The 26,720-nt window shown below is 45.9% G+C and overlaps 1 protein-coding gene across 1 annotated transcript in view; it reads right to left on the reverse strand.

The window, feature by feature from the left end:
• Positions 1-26,720, reverse strand: part of jph1b (junctophilin 1b) — a 170,831-nt gene that overhangs the window by 6,880 nt on the left and 137,231 nt on the right. Inside the window, 2 exon segments of the mRNA XM_038809632.1 lie at positions 39-478; positions 481-678. Of these exon segments, the coding sequence (XP_038665560.1) occupies positions 39-478; positions 481-678 (638 nt within the window).

Raw genomic sequence — 26,720 nt, forward strand, 5'->3', positions numbered from 1 at the left:
GCTATGGAAAACTGCAGTAACAAGAGATGGATACATACCGACTCCACAATTTCTTCTGTTTCTTCCACACTAACATCACGTGATTGGGATTTTGATAGTTTCTTTGGTTCAGGTACAACAGTGGACAACTGTTTCTTCAATTTTGGCTCAGATTTAGATTCCTTGACAGGTGACTTTGTGGCCATTGGCTTTGGCGGTGGTGGTAACCTTCCGAGTGCCATGGGTGAAGGATTAACATGTTCATCTGCTTCTTCAGGTGGCAGCTTTACATCTGTGCGCACAAAGTAACTATGGTACGCACTATGTAACTGTCCATTGCCAGCAGTTGTGGGCATGTAACCTGCTGACTTTGGCTGTTTCCACTCGTTCCCTTGCTTTGCACTCATCTTGGCAATACTTTTTGATGATGCTCTATTCCCTGACGCTTCTGATGCATCCTTGCTGCTGGAAGAGTCTTTTTCGAGCTGGTATTTGGAGTTTTCTGGTATATTGGTGGTGAAGGAGGGGGTGTAGGACCAGGACTGTGTCCTGGTGTATGTGGCGGAGTTGTACCTTTCCTGTAGAAGTGAGGACTGTTATTCGCTGAAGATGGTTTCTTTTCTTTTGGAGGTGGAGGTTCTTCTTTCTTCTCTGTGTATCCCATTGCCTCCTGCATTCTCTGTTTCATGTAATCTAGTCCTAGAAAAAGAGAAAAATATTTGTGAACAACAATTAGGAAAAAGCTAATAGTGAGAGAAGTGTTGACGAAGGAAACAAATTCATTTCAACACAATTAAATAACAAGGACCACACTTGGGTTTAAAGCGAGTCATTTACAGATGTGAAATATGTCTGTTCTACGAATTGTTTTCATGAAATAGATAATTGCCAAAAATTACATTTGTGGAATTTGGAAGATTATGCTAAAAGTTTAGAAAAAGGTGAGAGGCAAGGGGCCCTTCTAAATTCAAGTGTAATAATCTTATGCAGTGACTTGCTAGTGAGTTGTCAGCAAGATTTTACTATAAAGGTGTCACCTAACACATGCATTGCATGGCAGACCTTTTTGAAAACTGAGACATTTAAAGTAATTTGCAGTTTTTTAAAAATATAGAGCCACAAAGATGTCACTAATCTCCAGGTGAGTAACTGCTAATGTCACTTTAGCAAGTTTTAGTACATTTAGATGAACACTCAAAAGTAAGACAAAAAGTCAAATGAATTCTGTAAATAACAGACGACAACGGCAGGTGAAGAAGGAAGTAAAACACAAAGGTGTGGGGTGGGGGGGGGCGGGGGAAGAGAGATTTTCCGCCCCCTTATCGGCGGGCAGGAATGGTGGCGGGAGTGGAGAATCGAGGGGAAAATCCCAAAATGGCTTTCTCACTGGCAGGATTTTCCCGCTCGAATGTCCCTGCCAATAATGATGTGTAGATGCCGGCGTTGGACTGGGGTGAGCACAGTAAGAAGTCTTACAACATCAGGTTAAAGTCCAACATGTTTGTTTCAAACACTAGCTTTCGGAGCGCAGCTCCTTCCTCAGGTGAATGACAGTCATGGGAACCTCATTACCAAATATTTAAATAAAATTCCTGCGTTTCCCCGCTGTATTGAAATAAGTATTTCCCTCCCCGCCGAAAAACGGGAACTTAGTGAACGGCCCCTGCTGGAGTTGCACAGGTAGGTAGAGCCTGGGGGGGTGTCACGCCCTGGTAGTGTCTCCTGCACTGCTCGGCAGCTTCCATTGGGGAGATTTGGGGTGGGGGGCTTGGGTTCTGAAGTTATAGAACATAGAACATAGAACAGTACAGCACAGAACAGGCCCTTCGGCCCTCGATTTTGTGCCGAGCCATGATCACCCTACTCAAACCCACGTATCCACCTATACCCGTAACCCAACAACCCCACCCCCCCCAACCTTACTTTTAGAACACTACGGGCAATTTAGCATGGCCAATCCACCTAACCCGCACATCTTTGGACAGTGGGAGGAAACCGGAGCACCCGGAGGAAACCCACGCACACACGGGGAGGATGTGCAGACTCCGCACAGACAGTGACCCAGCCGGGAATCGAACCTGAGACCCTGGAGCTGTGAAGCATTTATGCTAACCACCATGCTACCGTGCTGCCCACTCCTGGGAGAGGGGGGAAACTCCCAAGTCTGTAGGGAAGTGGGGGTTCTGTTTGATATTTGTGTTTCTTTCTTTATTTTTATTGTTTTCAGACCAGGGCACACTTTATTATTACTGCCCCTATTTGTCGGAGGCTGAGGTTGCTAGTGGGCCTGCCCTGCCAGTAGGACCTGCTTCCAGGAGCTTTTTGAAAATGTGTCAAAAAATATGGTGGAAAAAGCCAGCCAAATACTGCTTTTCCCAGCTGACTTGAGACATTGTCAAAACAAGAGAAGGTTCCGCCCAAAGAAATACAAGAATCAAGAGAAGATTAAACCTTTAGAATAGCGCAAAGAAGCAAATTAAGCTAAAAGGAGGGAAAAATGTAGCATGTAAGGATTAACAAGGCTAAACAATATAGATGTCAAATGTAGTTCCACAAAGATTTAAAACATAGAGCCGCATAGCTGTCAACACTCTTCAGGTGATGAAAATAAAAATGGTTCAGGCTTGTGGGAATAAACAGAATCAAATGGAGAATCAAAATGGCCTGAAAATCGGTCCATCGGAAGAATTCTTAATGCACAGCCTGAAATTCCTAACTGCTATTTTAGAGTATTACCTGTTCAAATAAAATGGCTTAATACTTAGAATAATAGAACCTACCAGCCCATCTCCTTCCAGCAAATATGTGCTATCTCTTTGACCCCCTTGTTTGTGAGCTCTTCATGTAGCCTTGTCTGGGTCCAGCTCCCCCCCCCCCCCCCCCCCCCCCCCCGGTCTTGTGTCTCTGCCTCCCATTAATTATCTTCAACTTTCCACATTGCCGCTCCTCGTCCTCATTAGGCCACACACCCCTCACAGCTCGGCCTCCATCCCCAGTCACACTTCTGATCTTTGTTGCGGTGCAACACGAGTCCAGAAGCATAGTAGTGTTCATCTGGACATCACTGTGTGGTACCAGGAGCAAATAAACCCCTGTATCCCCCGACCCCAGGCACAGCACTGAACCGATACAGTGACACAAAGATTCTTTGACTTAACTCAGCACCTCAATGCCTAAATCTAACCAGAATCTTCCAGCGATATAGCGCAAGACATATATATATATATACCAGAAACAAATAACTATGGAATGTGCATCAGAATAAAAAGAACTAAAAGATGATCAGCGCCATAATTCGTGAAATGCAGCCACTCTGTGCTCACATCATGTGACCCCCCTCTTCTCAATTTTATCCCTCTTTTCACAAGTGGGAACATTCCCCCCCCCCCCCCCCCCCCCCCCCCGTATTCTCTGTTGGGGTCCCTTGATTTTGAATACTTCTTTCAAATCTCCTTTCAGCCTTCTTATCTACAAGGAAGAGTCCCAACTTCTGCAATCTGTCTTCATAGCTGTAGTTGCTCATCCTTGAAACCATTCTCGTAAACCTCTGCTGCACTGTCTGTCTTCATATACTTCTTAAAATGTGGCGCCCAAAACTGTGTGCAATATTTCAGCTAGCATCTTTTAGAAGTTCAACATAAGCTCCTTGCTCTTGTACTCTGTGCCCCTATTAATCAAGTCTATTAACTGCTCTCTCAACCAGTACTGCCATCTTCAATTACTTTTGCACATACACACCCAGGTCCCTCTAATCCTGCACCCTCTTTATTTTGTACTGTCTCTCCATGAATCATCTCACATTTCTCCATATTCAACTTCACCTGCCACTTTTCTGCCATTCCAACAACTTGCCTCTGCCCTTATGAAGCTCTACACTGTCCGTTTCACAGTTTACAATGCTTCCATCTTTTCTATCGCTCACTAATTTTGAAGTTGTTCCCCCACACCAAGGTCGAGATCATTAATATTTATCGGGAAAAGCAAGGATCTCAATACTGACCTGTGCATCCCCACTAGAAATCTTTCTCCAGCTCTAAAACATCAATTATCCATCGCTTTTTGTTTTCTACCATTCAGCCAATTTCATATCCATGTTGCTACTGCACCATTTATTCCATTAGCTAAATATTTGCTCACAATTCTATCATGTGGCATTGAGCGTGATCTTCCCAAAATGAAACAAAGTCCCCGAACGAGCACGTTAAGTCATGTGTTTCCCAGAACTTGCAGTGCCGATAAACACGTGGCTATTCAATGCGATTCGCTTTGAATAAGGGGCCTATAGGTGGAGCTCTGCTCACCAGAACTCCCTGTTGTAGCGAGAGATGGGATGCCATTTTTAAATGGGCCCCGATTTCAGAGGTCCACAAAAAAAAATCCCCAGCCCAAAAGCAATATGGGAGGGTCTCCCACTCCCAACCAACACCCATTGCGGTCAACCTGGGCCCGACCACGCGCGCATACAAACAAATGCCAGCCTGGCACCCTGGCAGTGCCAACCTGGCACCCTGGTAGTGCCCGTACACAGCTGGCAGTACCACCTGGGCAGTGCCAGTCTGGCACGCAGGTGGCATTGCCAGGGTGCCAGACTGGTAATGCCAGATGCACCAGCAGTGCCAGGGCACCACCCTGCCCAAAGAGCATAGAGCTGGGGGTTCCAATCCCCTTGGAGACCCCCATGAATGCTGTTCCCTCTGGTCAACATTTGTGGGGACCAGTACCAAACGGCGCTTGCAGTACCCAAGGCGAAGGGCTTGAATCCCAAAACCTCAGAACCTTGGGAATCTGCACATTAGAGTAAGGCCTCGCTCTAATATGCAGATTTGTCAAAAACTGATGCTGCTCATTGTGGGCGGATTCCCCTGGCAACGTCTCGCAAAATTGTGTTGAATCTCTTGAGGTGGTCCGAGCTGGGTTGATCCTGGGAGCGAGGTCTCCCGTCTTTCACTGGCCAGGCTGCACCACGGCAAGTTGCTTTTCTGGTGCAGTGTGGCTGGAAGATTGCACCCATTGTATCAAATGGCTTTTGGAAGTCTATGTACATCACATCAACAACACTGGCCTCAACTCACTCTCTTACCGCTTCAAAACATTCCAGCAAGCCAGTTAAACATGATTTTCCCTAAGAAACCCATGCTGGCTCTTCTATATTAGCCCGTATTTGTACAGTGACTATTAATTCTGCAAGACACCTCTTCCAATTTTGGCACAAGCCCTCAAGATGTTCAGCAGCAGAACATTATAGAGTTGACTAGGCAGGGTGTGCATTTTCGCTTCTATTGCCTAGTTCGATTCTAGGTGATCTGTCTAGTTTTATTCTTTGAGGTATGTCCCTTCATAACGAGAATTTGAAATTGTGGTCTGCTGGCAATAAAGGAGCATCACAACTGTACTGTTTATTAAGAAAATAAGAAACAGGAACAGTAGGCCATTCAGCCTTTTGAGCCCACTCTGCCATTCAATGAGATTATAGTTGATCTACTACTTCAACACCATTTTCTTACACAATCCACATTTCCTTTAATGTTTTTAATATGCAGAAACCTTCCCCAACCAGGGGAAACATCTTGCCTGCATCAATCCTATCTATTCCTTTACGTATTTTGTAGGCTATAAAGAAATCACCTCTCATTCTTTGAAACACTAGAGAATACAGGCCCAGTTTCCCCACTCTCTAAGTCTGGTGAATCTTCGCTGCACTCCGACGATGGCAATAATATCCTTCCAAAGATAAGTGGACCAAAACAGCACACAGTACTCCAGGTGTGGTCTAACCAAGAATCTGTATAAATGATGCAAGACTTTGCTACTCCTGTACTTAAATACTCTGAAAAGCACCCTCTCAGTTCTTTACCATCCATTGCAAGCTGTTGCTCCTCTCAAGCTGGTAGGTCTCTGATTGACCCTCCAGCATTGAGAGACCGGAACCTGTACCCCGGTAAAAACGCCGAAGAGTGGCTGTTTCCTGCTTGGCCCAGGTTCAGGAGTGGGGAGTAGTCTCGATTCCTATTTCCTGTGCCTGAAGTGAAAATTCAGTCCACTATTTCAGCCATGATCATTACCAAGTGAACGCTGTTTAAGAGTGAACAAGGAATTTGTTCAATTCTTTTCCAGTTTGTATCTTTCTGACTTTCAAGAGAGAGTTAATTATAACTCCCATTCTTGCCCTCTGAGAATGTTCCTGGGAAGGGCCAATGTAAGCAGGGTCTACTCCCCAGTCCAAAGCCTCATCTTTCCTACAGGTGGTTTATTATCTTCAATAATTATGAACTCAGGCGAGGTTCCCACTACAAACAAGCATGGGCCCAAGTTACTTTGTGAAGTTGCAACCTGCTGACACCATGAGTGTCACAACAGCATTTTAATTTCCACATGTGCAAGACCCACACAGGGTCAGCCCCTGTATCACAATCATGGTGGAAGTCCACGGAGCACCCTGAAAGGGCACTAAAACAAATCATTTTAGATGGAAGCCTTGTGGGCCAGGATGAGGAGAACTCCCGCAGACACACAACGATGTTTTGGATTTTCCCTGCATTGCGGTTCTCCTATGGCTTTCACAAACTCCCAATCCCATCCCAACTGCTCTCATCCTTCTTTCTCACTCATTGTCAGGGATCAGTTCCATGGATGTTCAGCAGTGGCCTGATCCTGTGTGACAATTTTTTCTCCCAAAATGTTTACCTCACACTTCTCCAAATTAAACTGCATTCTGGCTATGCTCTATTAAAATCTTATTTTACAATCTGCTAATTTGTAAAGCCAACTGCTTTTGCGTCATTGGCAGATTTTAATATCATGCTTCCTGTGCCCAAGTCTAAATTAGCTGCAAATATTGACAATGGAAGTAGTCCCAATACAGATCCTTGGACATCTAAATAAAAGGAACACAAATTAAAGGAATACAAATGCCATTTACAATAATTTTGAAAGCTGTTCCTACACAATTCTTTCTCCATTTGCAGATTTCTTTCTTAGCTGCGCCTGTGTATTGCTCTCTTAGTATGCTTGCTTACGGTAATTGCAGGAAATCTGGTAGTTTTTGTTATATCAGAAAAATTTATACTTTACCATATTCTTTTCTGCATAAAAGGAAAACATTTTTTCAATCATTTCCTTTGTATTTACTACCTGGCACTTAAAAAATGAACGATTGGCCAATCTTGCTGTCCATCATAAACACTTTAAGGAGCTGTAGGCACTGGTGCATGCTGGGACCAATACTCTAGTATCGTATTTCCTCAGTTGACGGTGATATGTTTGGCAGTCTTTAGCATCAGAGGTAAGAAAGCATCGCGGGACACTGTGGCTAGAAGGTGGCAGTAGGAGATCTCCTGAAGGTTGTTTGCTTGGGGACCAATTTCCTAGTCTATTATCCTAAAGTTATTTCTATGGCCAGACATTTTTGGAGGAAGCAGGAGTCCTGCTGCCAGGCAGCCGGCCCAATTAGAGGGTCAGCTGCTCAGCAGCGCCACAGGGAGCAGTGGCCACTGTTGGGGCTGCAACTGGAGGATGAGGGTGCATCAATGGACATACACACTCAAGAGTAAGGCAAGAGGCACCTGGGGCAGCAGGGCCAGTCATGCAGGCCCCAGCAAGGAGAGTGGTCATCAGCAGCTGATGCATTCCAGCAGAAGTAGCCATTGCCAAGGAGCCCCTCTGTGGGCTGTGCAGTGCCCAAACAGCACACCCTCCCCGTAACGTGCCATCTCTCCATGTGGCAGAGGGCCCTACCTCTGGTATAATGCCAACAAAGGAATGAAGATGCTCTTAATTGGCCACTTAGGAAACTCAATTGGTCTCCGGATAGGTGAGTCATCTGCTATCTCACTTGCCGCTACAAAATGACATGGTGGTGAGACGGCATCGGGTACACCAACCAACATTTTCCCATGCCAGTTGTCAGTGTTTCTGCCTCAGAGTCTGTCCCCAAATGTCCGGTAAAACTATGGCCATATATTTCTGCTCCTCTCCCAGGAGATTGCATGGCTGCATTGGCTGGAATGGAGAAAGAGGTGACAATGATGATGTACAGACATTACACTGTGCAAGCTGGTCTTTGTTAAATGTCCACATGTGCTGCAGTCTAGTCAACACATACGCCCATGATGCAACAACATTGAGTATGGTGCTACCAAATGCAGCACCAATGTAAGGACATGGGACGTCTACACTGGGTAAAAATAAGAACAAAGTTTTATTTACAAACAATATATATATATATACATTCATGTAGATCCCTACCGGATTCCTTCATGGTCGGTGCCTTATTGGCCGACCTTATATACATTGGGTAATTGAGATATCCCACCGCTAGCTGGGGAGCTCGTACTCTTCAAGGAGCAGAGGGAAGTCAAGCATTCCCATCCCTTAGGTCCCGTAAGGAATATTACAATGGAGAAATCCCAAAGCATGTTGGTGTTCAGGATAGTGGGATCTACTTAACCCTTGAGGGGGGGATAAAAACTTGAATGACGCGGGAAAATCTGCAGGGGTGTCAGCAGTCCCACATCCACTTAATGCTCTGTGGGATTTAATTGGCCAGAGGTAGAATTTTTCCTCATTAGATAGGAGGCAGGAAGTCTGGCCTCAGAGAGCTGCTGGTCATCTAATTGCTCAACAGCTCATTAGACCCACGATAGCGACATTGGAAGCAGTGCCCATTGCTGGGACTTCATCTCCCTCACATGTCTAAGTGCCAGGAGCCCAGGACAAAGGTACATATTGGGGGGTGGGGTAGGGTCACGTGCTAGAGACCAGGAGGGGAGGCTTCAGGTGGAGGGAGAGTAAGGGGGTGGAATTATGTTGGAAAGGCCGGGGGAAGGAGGGATGTCTGGGGTGGGGGCATTTGGGGTGGTGTACCTTGTGGGTGCTCTCCGATCTGGAAAGGGGTCAGTAATGGAGGTGTCTACCTCCCTTTTCCGGCCCGAGGCCTGAGCAGCCTTAACTCAGTTTGGTAAAAGATAAATGCTAAAACATTTAAGTTATATAAACATCAAAATTAAAACATAAACAGCCAGGGACTGAATTTATTCAAATAATGGAGTCTGGAGATGGGCTAATTTGCAATGCATTCATTTTAATGTGCAAAAATATCTATGCACTAACTGACAGGTAACATCAACAATACAGAAAACACTTCTAGACTACTAGATTTCTATTGAGTGTTTCACGTGAATAGCATCTGGATCATTTACATAACACATTGAGAAACAGATGCGGATATGTACCTCAGCACTGAGATTAGAGTTACTATTTTTAACTGACGAGGAATCTGGTTGCCTATCTTTCTTTCACCCTGAACTATGTTGTGAGCTACAGCAGCTGTAAATCCTTCCTGATTCTTCTTAAAACAAAAAACCCTAAGTGTTATTATGCCATCTAAAGCAGAACAGAGATGAATGCACACTATGAAATACATCAGAGTACTTTGTTGAAAATACTCTCTCAAACAGAAAATGAAGCACTTTTTTAAAATCCAATAGGAAACCCTGAACATGATCTTGCACTATGTACATTAAGCACCTTTGCTTCAAGTGAGATTAGGAGTCTCCATTTGTAACTTAAGGTTGCTGCGGTTTCAGCATCTTTTCAGATACTTGTTTGAATTCCAAACATTCTCAACATTTAGAAGGATACACTGAGCGACATTACAGCTGTCAAATTCACTTTCTACCAGTGGCAGGCTCCGATAATGATAGAAAATATAGATGGCCACAAAGCACAAATTATTTTACAAAAAATATTCTAAACAGGTTAATCACAGCAATCCCTAGTAGGTAGCACTCCCTCCTCCCCATACCTTTCCAACATGGAAACAATAGACATGTCCTTAATTAGATAGTTCCTTGTGATAACATTTGAGTATTTCATTAGTGCTGTTTGACTGGATTTGCTTTCTTCCGAGTTGCATAAGTTGTATCACCGCTTAACTATACTGTGGGTGTACTTGGAAACACACCTACCCTGTACTGTACAAATCAGAATGTTTCAACCTAGATTGGGGATAGGGTTGGGGAAATCCAGAGACAAAAATTAGTGGGCAAGGATGCCTTTTGCAAATTAGGAGTTAATTAATTATTGAGCATTACTTAGTTTATTACTTAGAACTTGGTTCAGCCTAGTAAAAAATATTTCTTCTATATCCGAACATGAGCCATTTTTCAGAAAAATATTTAATATTTTTAAGTACCACTTGAAAACAAAATTGCAAGGGGCCTCCTAGTCAAGGTATGAGATCAATGTGCAGCAAGGTTGTGATTATGTATAATATACATTTAAACCTCTACCAAAGGATGAACCAGCAATTAAAGCATGCAAAAGAATGGCAATGAGGTACTGAATGAATTTTCTACCATGCAGCAAAAATTCAGCTTCTGCTCACTTGGCAAGTGTCAGGAGCACAAATTGTGTAGCTTTAGCTTCCCAGTCTGTGACTTTTCTCATCCATTAATTTTTATGGATGGAAATTGGCTGGGAGTGTGCAATTTAATGGTATGTGCTTCCAAAGAGAGCCTGGAGGGCAAGGGAAAAATTATCTTCAGTTTTTTGAGGAAATTCACCAGCAAATAGGCAGCCACGAAAATCCAATCGATTCATATATATATATAATTTTTAAAAACAGCCAGTCATTGTATAGAAATAATAGTAAGAATTATTCAAAACTGTAATGCTCCAAAACATTTGTCGGAAATAATCAAAGCCTATGAAGCATGAAAAGTAGGACTTGTCAGCAAAAGCATCTGAGCTGCAAACTGAGAGAATGAAAACCTCTTCGGTGAAATTCTGATGTACTTTGCTAAAATAAACATCAAGTAATACAACAGATGACACCCCATAACAGACTTCTGGAATTTAAAAAAAAGGAAAAAATATCATTAATTTTAAAGTATTCTAATATCATTGTATTTTAAAGTTTAAATTACTACTGTTGTGAGAAACTGCGACAACAGCTAGTAAGTCTTGACTATGTCGCACAAATTTGGGAAATAGGGCTGATTTAGCTTATAGCTAAGTTGCAGTATCAGCGACAAAGAACATACATCCTGATTAGGAGAGGTTTTAAATGGAAGAACAGCACTTTTGTTTTTGCTTTTGTTTCTAGCAAGGTATAAAAAAAGTCATCTGGAATACAGCTTGTGAATAGTTTTGAAAATTATGATGAATTATGGTGGTATTATTTGTTTCTGATTACTGACATGATGATGTCAAACAGTGACTGTCACATCAAAGTACAAAGCAGACAAGTGTTCTACTGGAGCCACTTCTAAGGATTAAAAGCGACTGCAAAAAAAAAATCTGGATGACTGAGCACAGTGGCACATTAGGAGTTATCTCACAATGTTGGAATGAACTCACATTATTGTATCAGGGTGTTGGGAAACTAACCCTGCATACGGCTGGAGGGTTACTTGATCTGGAAGTGCTTGATGCCAATACTGGATGCCAAGGTTGTCTGGAAGGTGAATTTCACACACTGCCCTTTCATTCTGAATTTCAATTCAGCCCAAATTGAATAGGGTGAAATTGAGCTTAGGTTTGGACAGGTCAGGGAATTTTATATTCTTGGGAATATTTTCAGGACAGATAGGAAGGGTAAAATGGGTGGCTCTCTTAGCAAAGGTTTCTATTGCAGTGTGAGAACAAATGTTCTCGAATTATGTTAAGGTAGAATCCATATGGATTCCATAGCGAGTAGAAGGGAAAATTATACAATTCTTGTATGTACAGGGCTCCAAACACTGGAACTAGATTTAAAAATATGTAGATAATACTGCAAGGCAATTAATTATGTATTAAAAGGATTATGCTAGCCTTATTCAGTTAGGTTCAGTGGAAGAATAGAAATGGATTATGGTAAATCAAAGATGAGAGCGCTGGACTGGAAAAAGGCAAAATTCAGAGAGCTAAGAAGGGATTTGATTCAAATTAACTTGACAGAAAACATAGAAGATTAGTCAATAGATCAGCAGTGGAAAACCTTCAAACAAAAGATGACTAGAGTAGAAATTGTCCCGTTCAAGTACTAGAATGCATAGATTCAAAATAATTGGCAAAGTGAGTAAAAGTAATCCATTGAATCCCTACAGTGCAGGGGGAGACCTTTCGGCCCATCAAGGACCGACCCTCTGAAAGAGCACCCCACCTCGGCCCAATGCCCCACCCTATCCCCGTAACCCCACCTAACCTACACATCTTTGGACGCCAAGGGGCAATTTAGCATGGCCAATCCACCTAACCTGCACATCTTTGGACTGTGGGAGGAACCTGGAACACCCGGAGGTAAGCCACTCAGATAAGGGGAGAAAGTGCAAACTCCACACCAACACCCAAAGGCAGAATTGAACCAGGGTCCCTGGTGCTAAGGCAGTAGCGCTAACTACTGTGCCACCATGTCACCCGTGTGAGAATTTGTTTTCACCGAGAGGGTGGTGGAGGGAGGTTTGATCGAGGTATTCAAAAGGGAATTGGATTGCTATCTTAAAATAAATAATGTGCAAGGTTACAGGGATAATGCAGAGGTGTGGGACCAGGTAGCATGCTCTTTCAGAGAGCAGTGTAACTCGATGGACCGAATGGTCTCCTGTATTGTAAAGATTCTGTTAAAATAGATACATACAGACAAAAATGGGACTAAGGCAATCGTAGGGCTAACAACACTTAAAATAATCATGTGGAATATAGAAAGTGAGCAGGGGATAAAAAAGTAGATTAGAAGGGCTAAAAGGAGTATGAACAAAGGCTTTTTAATAATATCAAAGTCAAGGGATTTTATATGCAAATTGTACCATGAAGCTAGAATGGAAGAAGGAAAGACTAATATCCATTCTGGTAAACGCTTAAAATTTATAATTCAAAATAAAGTTAAAATGGATTAATCCAGGTTAGCTAGCATATATTTCTTAAAGGAAAGTTAACAAATTTAATTGACTTTTTTGAAAAATTGACTGGTTCGATCAAGGAGATCCAGTAGGTGTAATGGACAAGGATCTTCAGAAGGTTCTACATAAGGGCCGGGATTCTCCCCTACCCGGCCGGGGGGGTCCCGCCATGTTGGAGTGGCGTGAACCACTCCGGCGTCGGGCCACCCCAAAGGTGTGGACGTCTCTGCATCTTTAGGGGCCAAGCCTCACATTGAGGGGCTAGGCCTACGCTGGAGTGGTTCCCGCTCCGCTGGCTGGCGTGAACGGCCTTGCCGGGGCCGAAAGGACTTTGCCGGCCAGCGTAAGTCCGCACATGCGCCGGAGCGTCAGCGGCTGCTGAAGTCATCCTGGCGCATGCGCAGGGGAGGGGGTCTCTTCCCCTCGGAAGAAAAAGAGTGCCCCCATGGTACAGGCCCGCCCGCCGATCGGTGCGCCCCCATCGCAGGCCAGGTCACCGTGGGGGCACCCCCCCGGGGTCAGATCGCCCCGGCCCCCCCCCAGGACCCCGGCGCCCACCCGCGCTACCTGCTCCCGCCGGTAAGGTAGGTGGTTTAATCCACGCCGGTGGGAGAGGCTTGTCAGCGGCGGGACTTCGGCCCATCGCGAGCTGGAGAATCGCCGCGGAGGGCCCGCCGACAGGCGCGGCGCGATTCCTGCCCCCGCCGAATCTCGGGTGGCGGAGAATTCGGGACACGGCAGGGGTGGGATTGACGCCGGCGCCGGGCGATTCTCCGACCCGGTGGGTGGTCGGAGAATCCCGCCCAAGGTGTTTCATGTTAGAAATGGTAACTTCTGTGTGACTTAAACCAGCATTAGTGTGTTTCACAAAGCTTGTTGCAAAAATACAGCTGTTATGATATAACAGGAAATGTAGCAGCATGCAAATAGGTAGGGCTGTGGATGTTGTCTATATGGACTTCCATAAGGCCTTTGACAAGGTCCCTCATGGTAGACTGGTACAAAAGGTGAAGTCACAAGGGATCAGGGGTGAGCTGGCAAGGTGGATACAGAACTGGCTAGGTCATAGAAGGCAGAGAGTATCAATGGAAGGGTGCTTTTCTAATTGGAGGGCTGTGACTAGTGGTGTTCCACAGGGATCAGTGCTGGGACCTTTGCTGTTCTTAGTATATATAAATGATTTGGAGGAAAATGTAACTGGTCTGATTAGTAAGTTTGCAGACAACACAAAGGTTGGTGGAATTGCAGATTGTGATGAGGTCTGTCAGAGGATACAGCAGGATTTAGATTGTTTGGAGACTTGGGCGGAGAGATGGCAGATGGAGTTTAATCTGGATAAATGTGAGGTAATGCATTTTGGAAGGTTTAATGCAGGTAGGGAATAGCTGGGGGCTGGTTTAGGACACTGGGCTAAATCGCTGGCTTTTAAAGCAGACCAAGGCAGGCCAGCAGCACGGTTCAATTCCCGTACCAGCCTCCCCGAACAGGCGCCGGAATGTGGCAACTAGGGGCTTTTCACAGTGACTTCATTTGAAGCCTACTTGTGACAATAAGCGATTTTCATTTCAATATACAGTGAATGGTAGAACCCTCAAGAATGTTGAAAGTGAGAGAGATCGAGGTGTACAGGTTCACAAGTCACTGAAAGGGGCAACACAGATGGGGAAGGTAGTCAAGAAGGCATACGGCATGCTTGCCTTCATTGGCCGGGGCACTGAGTATAAAAATTGGCAAGTCATGTTGCAGCTGTATAGAACCTTAGTTAGGCCACACTTGGAGTATAGTGTTCAATTCTGGTCACCACACTACCAGAAGGATGTGGAGGCTTTAGAGAGGGTGCAGAAGAGATTTACCAGGATGTTGCCTGGTATGGAGGGCATTAGCGATGAGGAGCGGTTGAATAAAGTCCGTTTGTTCTCACTGGAATGACGGAGGTTGAGGGGCGACCTGATAGAGGTCTACAAAATTATGAGGGGCAGAGACAGAGTGGATAGTCAGAGGCTTTTCCCCAGGGTAGAGGGGTCAATTACTAAGGGGCATAGGTTTAAGGTGCTAGGGTCAAGGTTTAGAGTAGATGTACGAGGCAAGTTTTTTACACAGAGGGTAGTGGGTTACTGGAACTCACTGCTGGAGGAGGTGGTGGAAGCAGGGACGATAGTGACATTTAAGGGGCTTCTTGACAAATACATGAATAGGATGGGAATAGAGGGATACGGACCCAGGAGGTGTAGAAGATTGTAGTTTAGTCGAGGGGCAGCATGGTCGGCACGGGCTTGGAGGGCCCAGGGCCTGTTCCTGTGCTGTACTTTTCTTTGTTCTTTGTTTGTTCATATAAATTTGGTTGAGAAATAGCAAACATTGAATTAGGTAAATGGATGTTTTCCAACAGTAGTTAGTGCTGGATGACCAGAGAGACCAACAGTGTTCAATTACATGCTCTGTTGAATGTGTAAATGTAAACAGTTGAAGTCACAGAAAAGCCAACAGTATTTCACATTATATAAATAGGGACATACAGTACAAGATAGACGCAGAAGTGCTGGGTTCCACTGACTGGGGACCAATGACTCAGAACAATAATTGTGTACTCTGAGCAGCTCTTACATGCTGTATATCTGCCTGTGCTCCGGGGAGAAGCTTCTTGCTTCCAAACTGTGGCCTCATCATCATGTCACCATACAGTCCACAATAGGTTTGTACAAAATTATAGTAAAACTTACAAACCATATAAGAGCAATCACATTGGTGGACTTTTCTTTACCCCCCCTAACAGTCCGAAAGAAATAGAAGAGCAATGTGTAAGTAAATTTCAGAGAACTGTAAAAGCAATAGGGTAGTGATAGTGGGGGATTTCAAGTTGCTCAACGTTAACTGGAGTATCTGTAGTGTAAAAGGGGTAGAGGGAGCAGAATTCCTAAAATGCATCTAGGTGAACCTTTTAAGCCAGTATGCAAGAGGGCCTATGAGAGAGGAGAAGAGGGTGTGTGTGTGTATGTGTGTGTGTGTGTCCTGGTCTTACTTTTAGGGAATGAAGCCGGGCAAGTGGTTAAAATATCAGCATTTTGCAGACAGCGATCCTAACTCCGTGAGATTCAAGATTTTTATAGAAAAGGTAAAGGATGGGGCTGAGATCAAAATTCTAAACTAGGGGAAGATTGATTTTAAGAAGATCAGATCTGACTTGGCCAGAGTGGACTGGGACCAGACTCTTTTAGGTAAATCTGTGACAGACCAGTGGGATGCATTCAAGAAGGAAACAGGGAGAGTGTAGTGCCAACATGCCCCAATCATGGAAAAGTGTGGGACCAACAAATCCAGTGCACCCTGGATATTGAGAGATATACAGCAATGGATGAAGAGAAAAGGGGAGGCTTTTGGCAGATACTGAGGTTTCAAAACAGCAAAAGCCCTGGAGGCGTATAGAATGTGCAAAAGGGAACTTAAAAGAAATGAGGAGAGCAAAAAGGGGACATGAAAGGATACTGACAGGTAAAATAAAGGAAAATCCTAAGTTGTTTTACAAGTACATTAAGGGCAAAAGGATAACAAGGGAAAGAGGAGGGCCCATTAAGGACCACCGTGGTACTTTTTCATTGGAGCTGGAGGATGTAGTTGGGCTCTAAATGGATAATTTGTGTCAGTGTTCATGCGTGAGAGGGATGGTGTGGGTACAGAAATCAGGGAGAAGGACTGATAAAATGAAAGAAATTAACATAGGCAGAGGACTGAAGGATAGTTAATAAGACCATAAGACCATAAGACATAGGAGTGGAAGTAAGGCCATTCGGCCCATCGAGTCCACTCCGCCATTCAATCATGGCTGATGGGCATTTCAACTCCACCTCCCAGCATTCTCCCCATAGCCCTTAATTCCTCGCGACATCAAGAATTTATCTATCTCTGCCTTGAAGCCATTTAACGTCCCGGCCTCCACTGCACTCTGCGGCAATGAATTCCACAGGCCCACCACTCTCTGGCTGAAGAAATGTCTCCGCATTTCTGTTTTGAATTTACCCCCTCTAATTCTAAGGCTGTGCCCACGGGTCCTCGACTCCTCGCCTAACGGAAACAGTTTCTTTGCGTCCATCCTTTCTAAGCCATGTATTATCTTGTAAGTTTCTATTAGATCTCCCCTTAACCTTCTGAACTCCAATGAATACAATCCCAGGAACGCCAGCCGTTCCTCATATGCTAGACCCGCCATTCCAGGGATCATCCGTGTGAATCTCCGCTGGACACGCTCCAGTGCCAGTATGTCCTTCCTGAGATGTGGGGCCCAAAACTGGACACAGTACTCCAAATGGGGCCTAACCAGAGCCTTATAAAGGCTCAGTAGCACATCGCTGCTTTTATATTCCAACCCTCTTGAGATAAATGACAACATAGCATTCGCTTTCTTAATCACGGATTCAACCTGCATGTTTACCTTTAGGGAATCCTCGACTAGCACTCCCAGATCCCTTTGTACTTTGGCATTATGAACTTTCTCACCGTTTAGAAAGTAGTCTATGCTTGGATTCTTTTTTCCAAAGTGCAAGACCTCACATTTTCTCACGTTGAAATGCATCAGCCATTTCCTGCACCACTCTCCCAAACTGTCTAGATCCTTCTGCAGCCTCCCCACTTCCTCAGCACTACCTGCCTGACCACCTAACTTCGTATCATCAGCAAACTTCGCTAGAATGCCCCCAGTCCCTTCATCCAGATCATTAATATATATGGTGAACAGCTGCGGCCCCAACACTGAACCCTGTGGGACACCGCTGGTCACCGGCTGCCATTCCGAAAAAGAACCTTTTATCCCAACTCTCTGCCTTCTGTCAGACAGCCAATCCTCAACCCATGCCAGTAGCTCACCTCGAACACCATGGGCCCTCACCTTACTCAGCAGCCTCCTGTGTGGCACCTTATCAAAGGCCTTTTGGAAATCCAGATAGACCACATCCACTGGGTTTCCCTGGTCCAACCTACTTGTCACCTCCTCAAAGAATTCTAACAGGTTCGTCAGGCACGACCTCCCCTTACTAAATCCATGTTGACTTGTTCTAATCCGACCCTGCTCTTCCAAGAAATTAGAAATCTCATCCTTAACGATCGATTCTAGAATTTTACCAACAACCGAGGTTAGGCTAATTGGCCTATAATTTTCCATCTTTTGTCTTGATCCTTTCTTGAACAAGGGGGTTACAACAGCGATCTTCCAATCGTCCGGGACTTTCCCTGACTCCAGTGATTTTTGAAAGATCTCAACCAACGCTTCCGCTATTTCTTCAGCCACCTCCCTCAGAACTCTAGGATGTAGCCCATCGGGGCCAGGAGATTTGTCAATTTTAAGACCTTTTAGCTTTTTTAGCACCATCTCTTTTGTAATGGCAACCATACTCAACTCAGCCCCCTGACCCTTTATAATTTTTGGGATATTACTAACGTCTTCCACTGTGAAGACAGACGCAAAGTACTTATTAAGTTCTCCAGCCATTTCCTCATCTCCCATCACTAGCCTTCCAGAATCAGTTTGAATTGGCCCAATGTCTACTTTGGCCTGACGTTTGTTTCTTATGTATTGAAAGAAACTTTTACTATCATTTCTTATATTACTGGCTAGCCTGCCTTCATATTTGATCCTCTCCTTCCTTATTTGTCTCTTTGTTAACCTCTGTTTGTTTTTGTAGCCTTCCCAATCTTCTGATTTCCCGGTGCTTTTGGCCACTTTATAAGATCTCTCTTTTTCTTTGATACATTTCCTGACCTCCTTTGTCAGCCATGGCTGTCTAATCCCTCCCTGGATAATCTTTCTTTTCTTGGGGATGAACCTCTGTACAGTGTCCTCAATTATGCATACAAACTCCTGCCATTTTTGCTCTACTGTCTTCCCTGCTAGGGTCTGCTTCCAGTTGATTTTCACCAGTTCCTCTCTCATGCCCTCGTAATTACCTTTATTTAACTGTAACACCATTACATCCGATTTTGCCTTCTCTCTTTCAAACTGCAGACTGAACTCAACCATATTATGATCGCTGCTTCCTAAGTGTTCCCTTACTTTAAGATCTTTAATAAAGTCTGGTTCATTACATAGCACTAGGTCCAGAATAGCCTGCTCCCTTGTGGGCTCCATGACAAGCTGTTCCAAAAAGCCATCTTGTAAGCATTCCATGAATTCCTTTTCTTTGGATCCACTGGCTACATTATTTACCCAATCCACCTGCATATTGAAGTCCCCCATGATCACTGTGACCTTGCCTTTCTGACATGCCTTTTCTATTTCCCGGTACATGTTGCGCCCCTGGTCCTGACCACTGTTAGGCGGTCTGTACATAACTCCCATTATGGTTTTTTTGCCTTTGTGGTTCCTCAATTCTACCCACACAGACTCCACATCATCCGACCCTATGTCGTTTAGTGCCATAGATTTAATTTTGTTCTTAACTAACAAGGCAACCCCACCCCCTCGGAGAATTAATGTGGTACCATTATTCAAAAAGGGAGGAAGGGATAAACCAGGAAACTACAGTCCGGTCTGTCTAACCCTGTGGTGGGGAAACTACTGGAAGAAATTCTGAGAGAAAAGAATAATCTGCATTCGGAGAGGCAGGGATTAATCAACAGTCAGCATGGTTTTGTTAAGGACAGGTCACGTCTGATGATCTTGATTGAATTTTCTGAAGAGGTGACCAGGTGTGTAGATGAGGAAAATGCATTTGACGTAGTCTATTTGGACTTCAGCAAGGCTTTTGATAAGTCCCACACGGTGGACTGATAGCGACAGTAAGAGCCCATGGGAACCAAGGAAATTTGGCAAATTGCATCCAAAATTGGCTGAGTGGCAGGAAGTAGAGGGTGATGGTTGAGGTGTGTTTTTCTGACTGGGAGCCTGTGTCCAGTGGTGTCTCGCAGGGATCAGTGTTGGTGCCCTTGCTGTTCGTGATTTATATAAATGATTTAGACATGAATGTAGGAAGGTTGATCAGTGAGTTTGTGGATGATACGAAAATTGGTGGGGTGTAATCTCTAAAGTGGTGCACGTGAAACTGGACCCGGGTTCGGGAGGCCATGTTCGGGGTGTCGGACCAGCCGGGGTTGGAAACGGCGCGGAGGAAGATGTAGCCTTCGCCTCGTTGATCGCCCGAAGGCGGATCGTGTTAGGGTGGAGATCAACCTCTCCAACCTCTGCCCTAACGTGGCGGAGGGACCTGCTGGAATTCTTAACGCGTGAAAAGGTCAAATTTGAACTGAGGGGAAGGATGGAGGGGTTCTACAATTCATAGGCGTTATTCATTCTGCACTTTCGAGAATTGGATCATATCGAACATTAGGGGGCTTGGGGGCTGGGAGGGTTGGGGGGAGGGGGACTGTATGTGTTAATGGTGACTATGCGTGATTCCTGATTCCTTTTTGTAATTTGTTTATATTAACATGCAGGCCAATGTCTGGGGTTTGGTTGGAGGAAGGGATCGTTATTGATATGGGGACTGACATTACATCCGTTACTGATTATTGTTTATTGTTAGGTGTAAATTTGGGAGAAAATGTGAAAAAGGAGAATAAAAAAAATATTTTAAAAATCGTTGGTGGGGTGGTAAATAGTGAGGAGGTTGGCCTTAGATTAAAGGGGGATATAGACGGGCTGGTCAGATGGGCTGATCAGTGGGAAATGGAATTCAATCCGGATAAGTGTGGGGCAATGCACTTGGGCAGGGCAAACAAGGCAAAGGAATACATGATAAATGGCAGGATCCTGGGAAGCACAGTGGATCAGAGGCACCTTGGTGTACAGGTGGAATCAGTGGTTAAGGCATATGGCATACTTGCCTTTATCAGCCGAGGCACAGAGTTTGAGAGCAGGGAGGTTATGCTGGAATGGCATAAAACATTGGTTAGGCCACAGCTTTTGTGTGCAGTTGGGAATCCACATTATAGGAGGAATGTGATAGCACTGAAAAGGGTGCAGGGTTTACCAGGATGCTGCCTGACCTGGAGAGTTTTCGTTATGAAGAGAGATGATTGGATAGACTGGGGATGTTTTCTTTGGAGCAGAGGAGACTGGGGGAACATGATGGAGATGCTGGGTTCATTAATTATGCAGTCATAAGAATTATGCTCCCAGACCAAACTTCAACAGAGGCCAGGATACTGTAGCCCAATATTTTAGTTTATTTGTAAGACTGAAAGAATGATTTGCTCCAGGAGAGATTGCATGAAGAAAAAGGGCTTGGTTATTTAAAAAATTTTTTATTATGAATACAATACTTTTTTTTTAACTTCACACCGAAAGAACAGCATTCAATTACCTCTTGACCACTACTACTCGATTTCCCATTGAACAACAAGAAAAAAAAACCAGACAGCTCTCAAATTATCTTACTTTGGGAGAATTTGGACTCCGGGTCAGGCAGATCAGAATTCAACTCCTCTCTCCAAAGCTCTCTTCAAAAGCTGCCTCCCTCAAGCTTTTCAAAATGTCCCTTGGCCCCACCCAGCAATGACCTCTTCACCCCAAGCTGAAAAACAAATTGGGCAGGATTCTCTGCAAAGAGGTTTAAGTGTTGTAGCGAGCAGGAACTGCCACGAGCTTCCTGGCGCTCGGCCCAGCGAGGCCGGCAACGCTATTTAATGTTAATTGGTCCAATTAACAAGGCCCATGGGATTCTAGTTGCAAATGAAGGCTCATCAGCTCGTGCTCGCCAGCCCCCTGCAAGCAAGGTTGAGCAGTACATAAACAGCTCTTGCAACATCAAGCTAGCTCGCAACAATGGCGCCCAGGAGACTGGCTCCATGATTCGGGGATGCAGATCTGACAGTCTCCGAGATGCAGTGGAGGCCAGGGGGGATGTCCTGTTCCCCTGAGGGCAGCCAGTGCTGTCTGGGATGTGGTGGCAGCAGCTGTGAGCTCGGGCAGCGTGACCAGGAGGACTGGCCTCCACCAAGCAGCACAAGTGAGTCGACACCAATGCACCCTCCCCCGCGACACCTTTCCGCCCCCACCTGAGCATCCACCCCCCCCAATTCTCCATGCAACTCCCAACCCTCCCTCCACACCCTCTTCCTTCAACCCCCTCCCCCACCCCCAACCCTCCCTTCACAACCCCCCACACTGTGAACCAAGCAAGTGGTTAACGATGCTCTCTCTGTGTCTCCTCAGGAAAAGCTCTCGCACAATTGTTGGGGAGAGGGAACGGACTGATGGCGGGGTAAGAATACTCACCTCCTTCAAGTAGCGGGCCCTGGCGGTGATTGGTGTGGCCGAGGACAAAGCGGTCACCAACACGGAGGCTGTCGGACACTGCAGAGGTGAAGAACCACTGGGATCCACCCGAAGGATTTGTCAAACGTGAGTTGTTATTGTCTTGCCGACTGACCCACCCCTCCCACTGACCACATGTCGATTCTCCCGCAGGTCCACAGGCCGACGGCGCCGGCCCATCCAGGGTGGCCCCTCTCCAGCCTCCCAGGAGAACACCTCAGAGGAAGACATGATCGAGGCGTCACAGCTGTCATCCTCACCCTCCACCAGCGCAGATACATGCACCTCGGTGGGAAATGTTACTGGTCAGGCTTCTGGGTCACAATCTAGTGAGCACCACACAGCTGCTGATGCACATCAGGTGGAGGCAGGAACCCTCAGGTGAGACAGTAGTTGGAGGTCTGCTGGATTCCAGGACCCAGCTGGGTCCCAGCCAGATGCTGAGCCTGTGGAAAAGGTTTTCTGGAGCTGATGGAGACGATAAGGAGCGGCCAGGACATTCAGAGGGAGATGTCAGTGACACTACTGCATTTCCATAGCCGATTGGAGGAGTCTCAGGGGCTACAGCTGCAGGAGATGTTGCCGGTAATGCGTGGCACCAAAACCAACAGTGCTAGGGTGGCGACCGCAGTGGAGAGCATTGTGCGGTCGGTGACAGCCATGCCTGAGGATCTGGGCAGAATGTCCGCCTCATTGGGGGATGTGACCCAGTAGCAGGCTGCTCTTGATGAGCTGCTGTGGGACATGTCGAGCTCTCAGGTGGGAATGGCCGAGGCACTATGGAGCTTGTCCCGATTGCAGGTGGGCACTGGCTAGGCACTGCAGAGCATGTGCTAGTGACTGAGGAGCATCGTTGAGAGCGTGAACATGATGGAGCAGACCATGGTGAACCCCTGGGCCCTACGGGCACCGAGCGGGAGGAATGGGTGCTGAGTGCCAACCCAGACCCCTTCCATGGAGTGGTGACGGTGGCCAGGGTTCCACGCCTCTGATGAGGTCGTGTCTCGCAGTCAGCATCCAGAATGGGTGCACGATCAAGGGGTGGCATGGTGGTTTTGCACCTGTGCGCACTGCGGCCCCCCCCCCCGTGCCTTCCCCCCCCCCCCCCCCCCCATGGCAGCCTACCCATGCAGAGAGTTCCCCCCCTCCCCCCCCCGAGCACTGGAGTGGCAAGCCCAGAGCACCCGAGCTCTTTGCCTGTGAGCAAAGCTGGCTACTCACCTCCTAGGGTCCCCGCAGCAGCCCTTCCGCCAGGTTCAGTTTTTCAAAAGGAGTACTAATTGGTGCTAGCATGACCACTTGCTGGGGAGGCCTATGAATCATGGGCTTGCGGTGGATATGGGGTGGCTTGCGTAAATTGTATGGAAATGGGACTCAAGTGCTGATAATAGGTTTCTCGCCACGCTACAACAAGATCCCGATTTCGCCTAGGGGAACGGGCTGTTGCATCACAAACTGTTAGGCGTCTAGTGCCAGGCGCCTAACAGTTTGCGATACTCAAGCGAGAGCGCAACGAGACTGGAGAACCACTCCCGTGATCTCTGCAGGCTGCGAAGCACGTTAACTACCAAGAAACTTTCCCAGTCAAACCACAGTCCATTAGTCCAGACTCAAATAACCCATTCCTTTGTCAATTTCACCTTCTGGCTGCTAAAGCACCCATGTCATGCAAGACAGAAGTATTTAAAAATAAATGACCACAGCAGTCAAACACATTCTAATCCCAGGACTTTAACCATCTAATGGCCCAATACCTAGAATCATATCCTCCTGAAGTCTTCAAGTCATCACATATGTTTCCTGGAATGTTGCGTCGTAGGCCAGACTGGATTATGCACGTCCTGCTGTCATATCCAGTTGTCATATTTGAAAGGCGCCCAGAGATCAACTTCTTTGCACGCTCAAACCCTGGAAGGAGGAGATGAACCAGAGATCTCAAGGATTTCCAGCCCGCAGATTCAGTGACATTTCCTTCGAAATGCTGGTCAATGCAGTGGAGGTGAGTAGGGGCATCCTCTACCCAGAGGATGGGAGGAGAAGGGAGTGCCGACTGACAAACCCTCCAGTGTGGGCAGTGCCCACAGCCTTCACTGGAGCACTGTCCTGCAGCACTAGAAACTGATGAGTGACCTCATCCATGCCGCCAGGGTAAGTGGCCCCTCAACTGCTTTCACTCATCTCAGTGAATAGTCAAGCGGGCATAGACTTCAATGGAAAGGGCGCCATCCATGTGTCATATGCACAAAAGAGCTACTCTACATAAGGTGATGCTTCGCAGCCCCACTGCAGTCAATGTGGTGGCAGGTGGAGAAACCACTGTGGGTTCCTGCCCCTTCAACACAGAAATCGCTGATGCTGTTTGAGGGGGAGGGGGTTAGGTGTTCAGGGCACCAGCAAGCACTGCAAATGACATGCTTCTCTGAGCCTTACCCTTCTATCTACCTGGTCTCACTGCTCTGAAGAGTGTCTAAACTTTCCATAGAATCCATACAGTCCAGAAGGAGGCAATTCGGCCCATCAACTCTGCACCAACCCTCCGGAAGAGCACCCTATCCTAGGTCCACTCTCTTGCCCTATCCCCATAATTCCACCCAACCTGCACATCTTTAGACATAAGGAGCAATTTAGCATGGTCAATCCATTTGGGATGCCCCTGAACCCTTGTGGACAAGCTGCAGTGCATGGATCACCTGGCACACAATCCAGTGGGTTATTTGCAAGAGTGGAAACATGAGAAAGATATCTGAAATCCCACTCCTCTCAACCAAATCTTTGCGCAGGAAGGTTATGGCACAAGAGAGAGAGAGATGGGAAGGGGCCCGTCTGAACTGGGAAGCCTTAGAGTTCGAGGGGCAGGCAGCCGAGCTAATAGGGGCGGAACTGGACTCAGCAGATGGCGAGGTTAGCGAGCGGCTTCCATCCAGTAAGGATCAATGAATAATAAGGACACATAGAAACCTTAGAGTGAGGCGTTCCTCCATGTTGAAGTCAGCTCATGCAGCCACTCGCTCTCTCTCCTCTCTTACTTACAAGTGCCAAAATGAAGAGGGGAAAGCCAGAAGAAAAAACTCTGTCCAGCAGTACCTGCAGCCCACAGAGGACTGAGGACATTGGGAAGGGGGGGTTGGGGGTTGGGGGGGGGGGGGGGGGGGGGGGGGTGGAACCTGACAGCAGTACTCACTGGCACTTGGAACTGCTGGGTAAGAGGCATCTGTGATATCCAAATTGTTATGACACCCTGGGCTAGCGTGCGGTTAATTCCAGCATCACTTGACCCGGAGTTGCAACACAGTAAAAAAAAAATACCAGAGATCTTCGGCCGCCGAATAACTACCGTCACCAGGTTTGTAAATTTTTAAATCAATTAACTTTTTATTATTAACAGTAACTATAATAGGCAACAAATACAACTGGTTAACTACTATCTAACCTCTAACCACCCCTCTCCCCCATTTCAACTCTGCCCACCCTCTACACATTGACAAAGAAACACAGAAGGGAAAGAGGGGCGTAAGATAATGATGATATTAAAAGGATGGGTCTTTGTTTAAGGTGGACGCATTCCAGTTAGTTTCTTTTTCCTTAGAATAGCATCTATACAGCGCAGAAGGCCATTCGGCCCATCGAGTCTGCACCAGCCCTCTGAAAGAGCACCTTACCTCGGCCCACTCCCCCACCCTATCCCTAACCAACCTCCGGGTCAATTTTACCATGGCCAATCCACCTAACCTGGTTAAGTATTTTTTCAACGTATTTATGTGGCATAATCAGTCCTTCTTCGACAATGAGGAGTATCTATTAGCTGAGTTACCTTACTCACCCTCCTAACTACCTTTCAATTTACCTACTAAATTTCACTTTCAGAGGTTCACCCTGCAAAGACAACAGTATCAGTACCTCACCTTCAGCTTGGAATGTTCTGGACATGGTGAGTTTGTCTGCCCATATTTTCATTTTTACTCCCGAAGCCGTTAAATGCTCTTGGGCTATCTGACAAGCTCCTTTGAGTCTTTCCAGAAACGTGGACACATAATCCAGCATTGAGGGTTCCTCTTTCATCAACTTTAATGGACTCCGTATTTCATGGTCATAAACTAATTCAAATAGGCGAAACCCAGTAGATTCTTTCAGAGAATCTCTGGTGGCAAAGAGTAAAAAAATCCAATCCTTTGCCCCAATCTCTTGGATATACGTGGCAATTGGTCCTAATCATGGTTTTGAGAGTCTGTTGATATCTCTCCAAGCTCTCCGAGTCTGTGGGTGATAGGCAATCCTCTTAAGTTGCTTGATACCTAAGCTACAAATTATGTCCTGCAAAGTTTAGACATAAAGTTAGAACCCGAGTAAGACTGTACTTCTAAGAGTAGACCATAGCTTGTGAAAAACTGCGTCAATTTTTTCAGTACTACCTTTGCTGTAATTGTTCTCAAAGGTATAGCTTCTGGAAATCGGCTGGTCATATCCATGACCGTCAGAATGTATTGATGCCCTGCCTTCGTTTTAGGCAATGGCCCTACAGAGTTTACCAATACCCAACTAAATGCAAGCACTGGTATGGGTATTAAAGGTGCTGGTTTAATCCCATGTTTACTGATTATTTGATTGCTATGACAGGTTCT

The sequence above is a fragment of the Scyliorhinus canicula genome, chromosome 10, assembly GCF_902713615.1.
Source record: "Scyliorhinus canicula chromosome 10, sScyCan1.1, whole genome shotgun sequence".
In the NCBI taxonomy this organism is placed as follows: domain Eukaryota; kingdom Metazoa; phylum Chordata; class Chondrichthyes; order Carcharhiniformes; family Scyliorhinidae; genus Scyliorhinus; species Scyliorhinus canicula.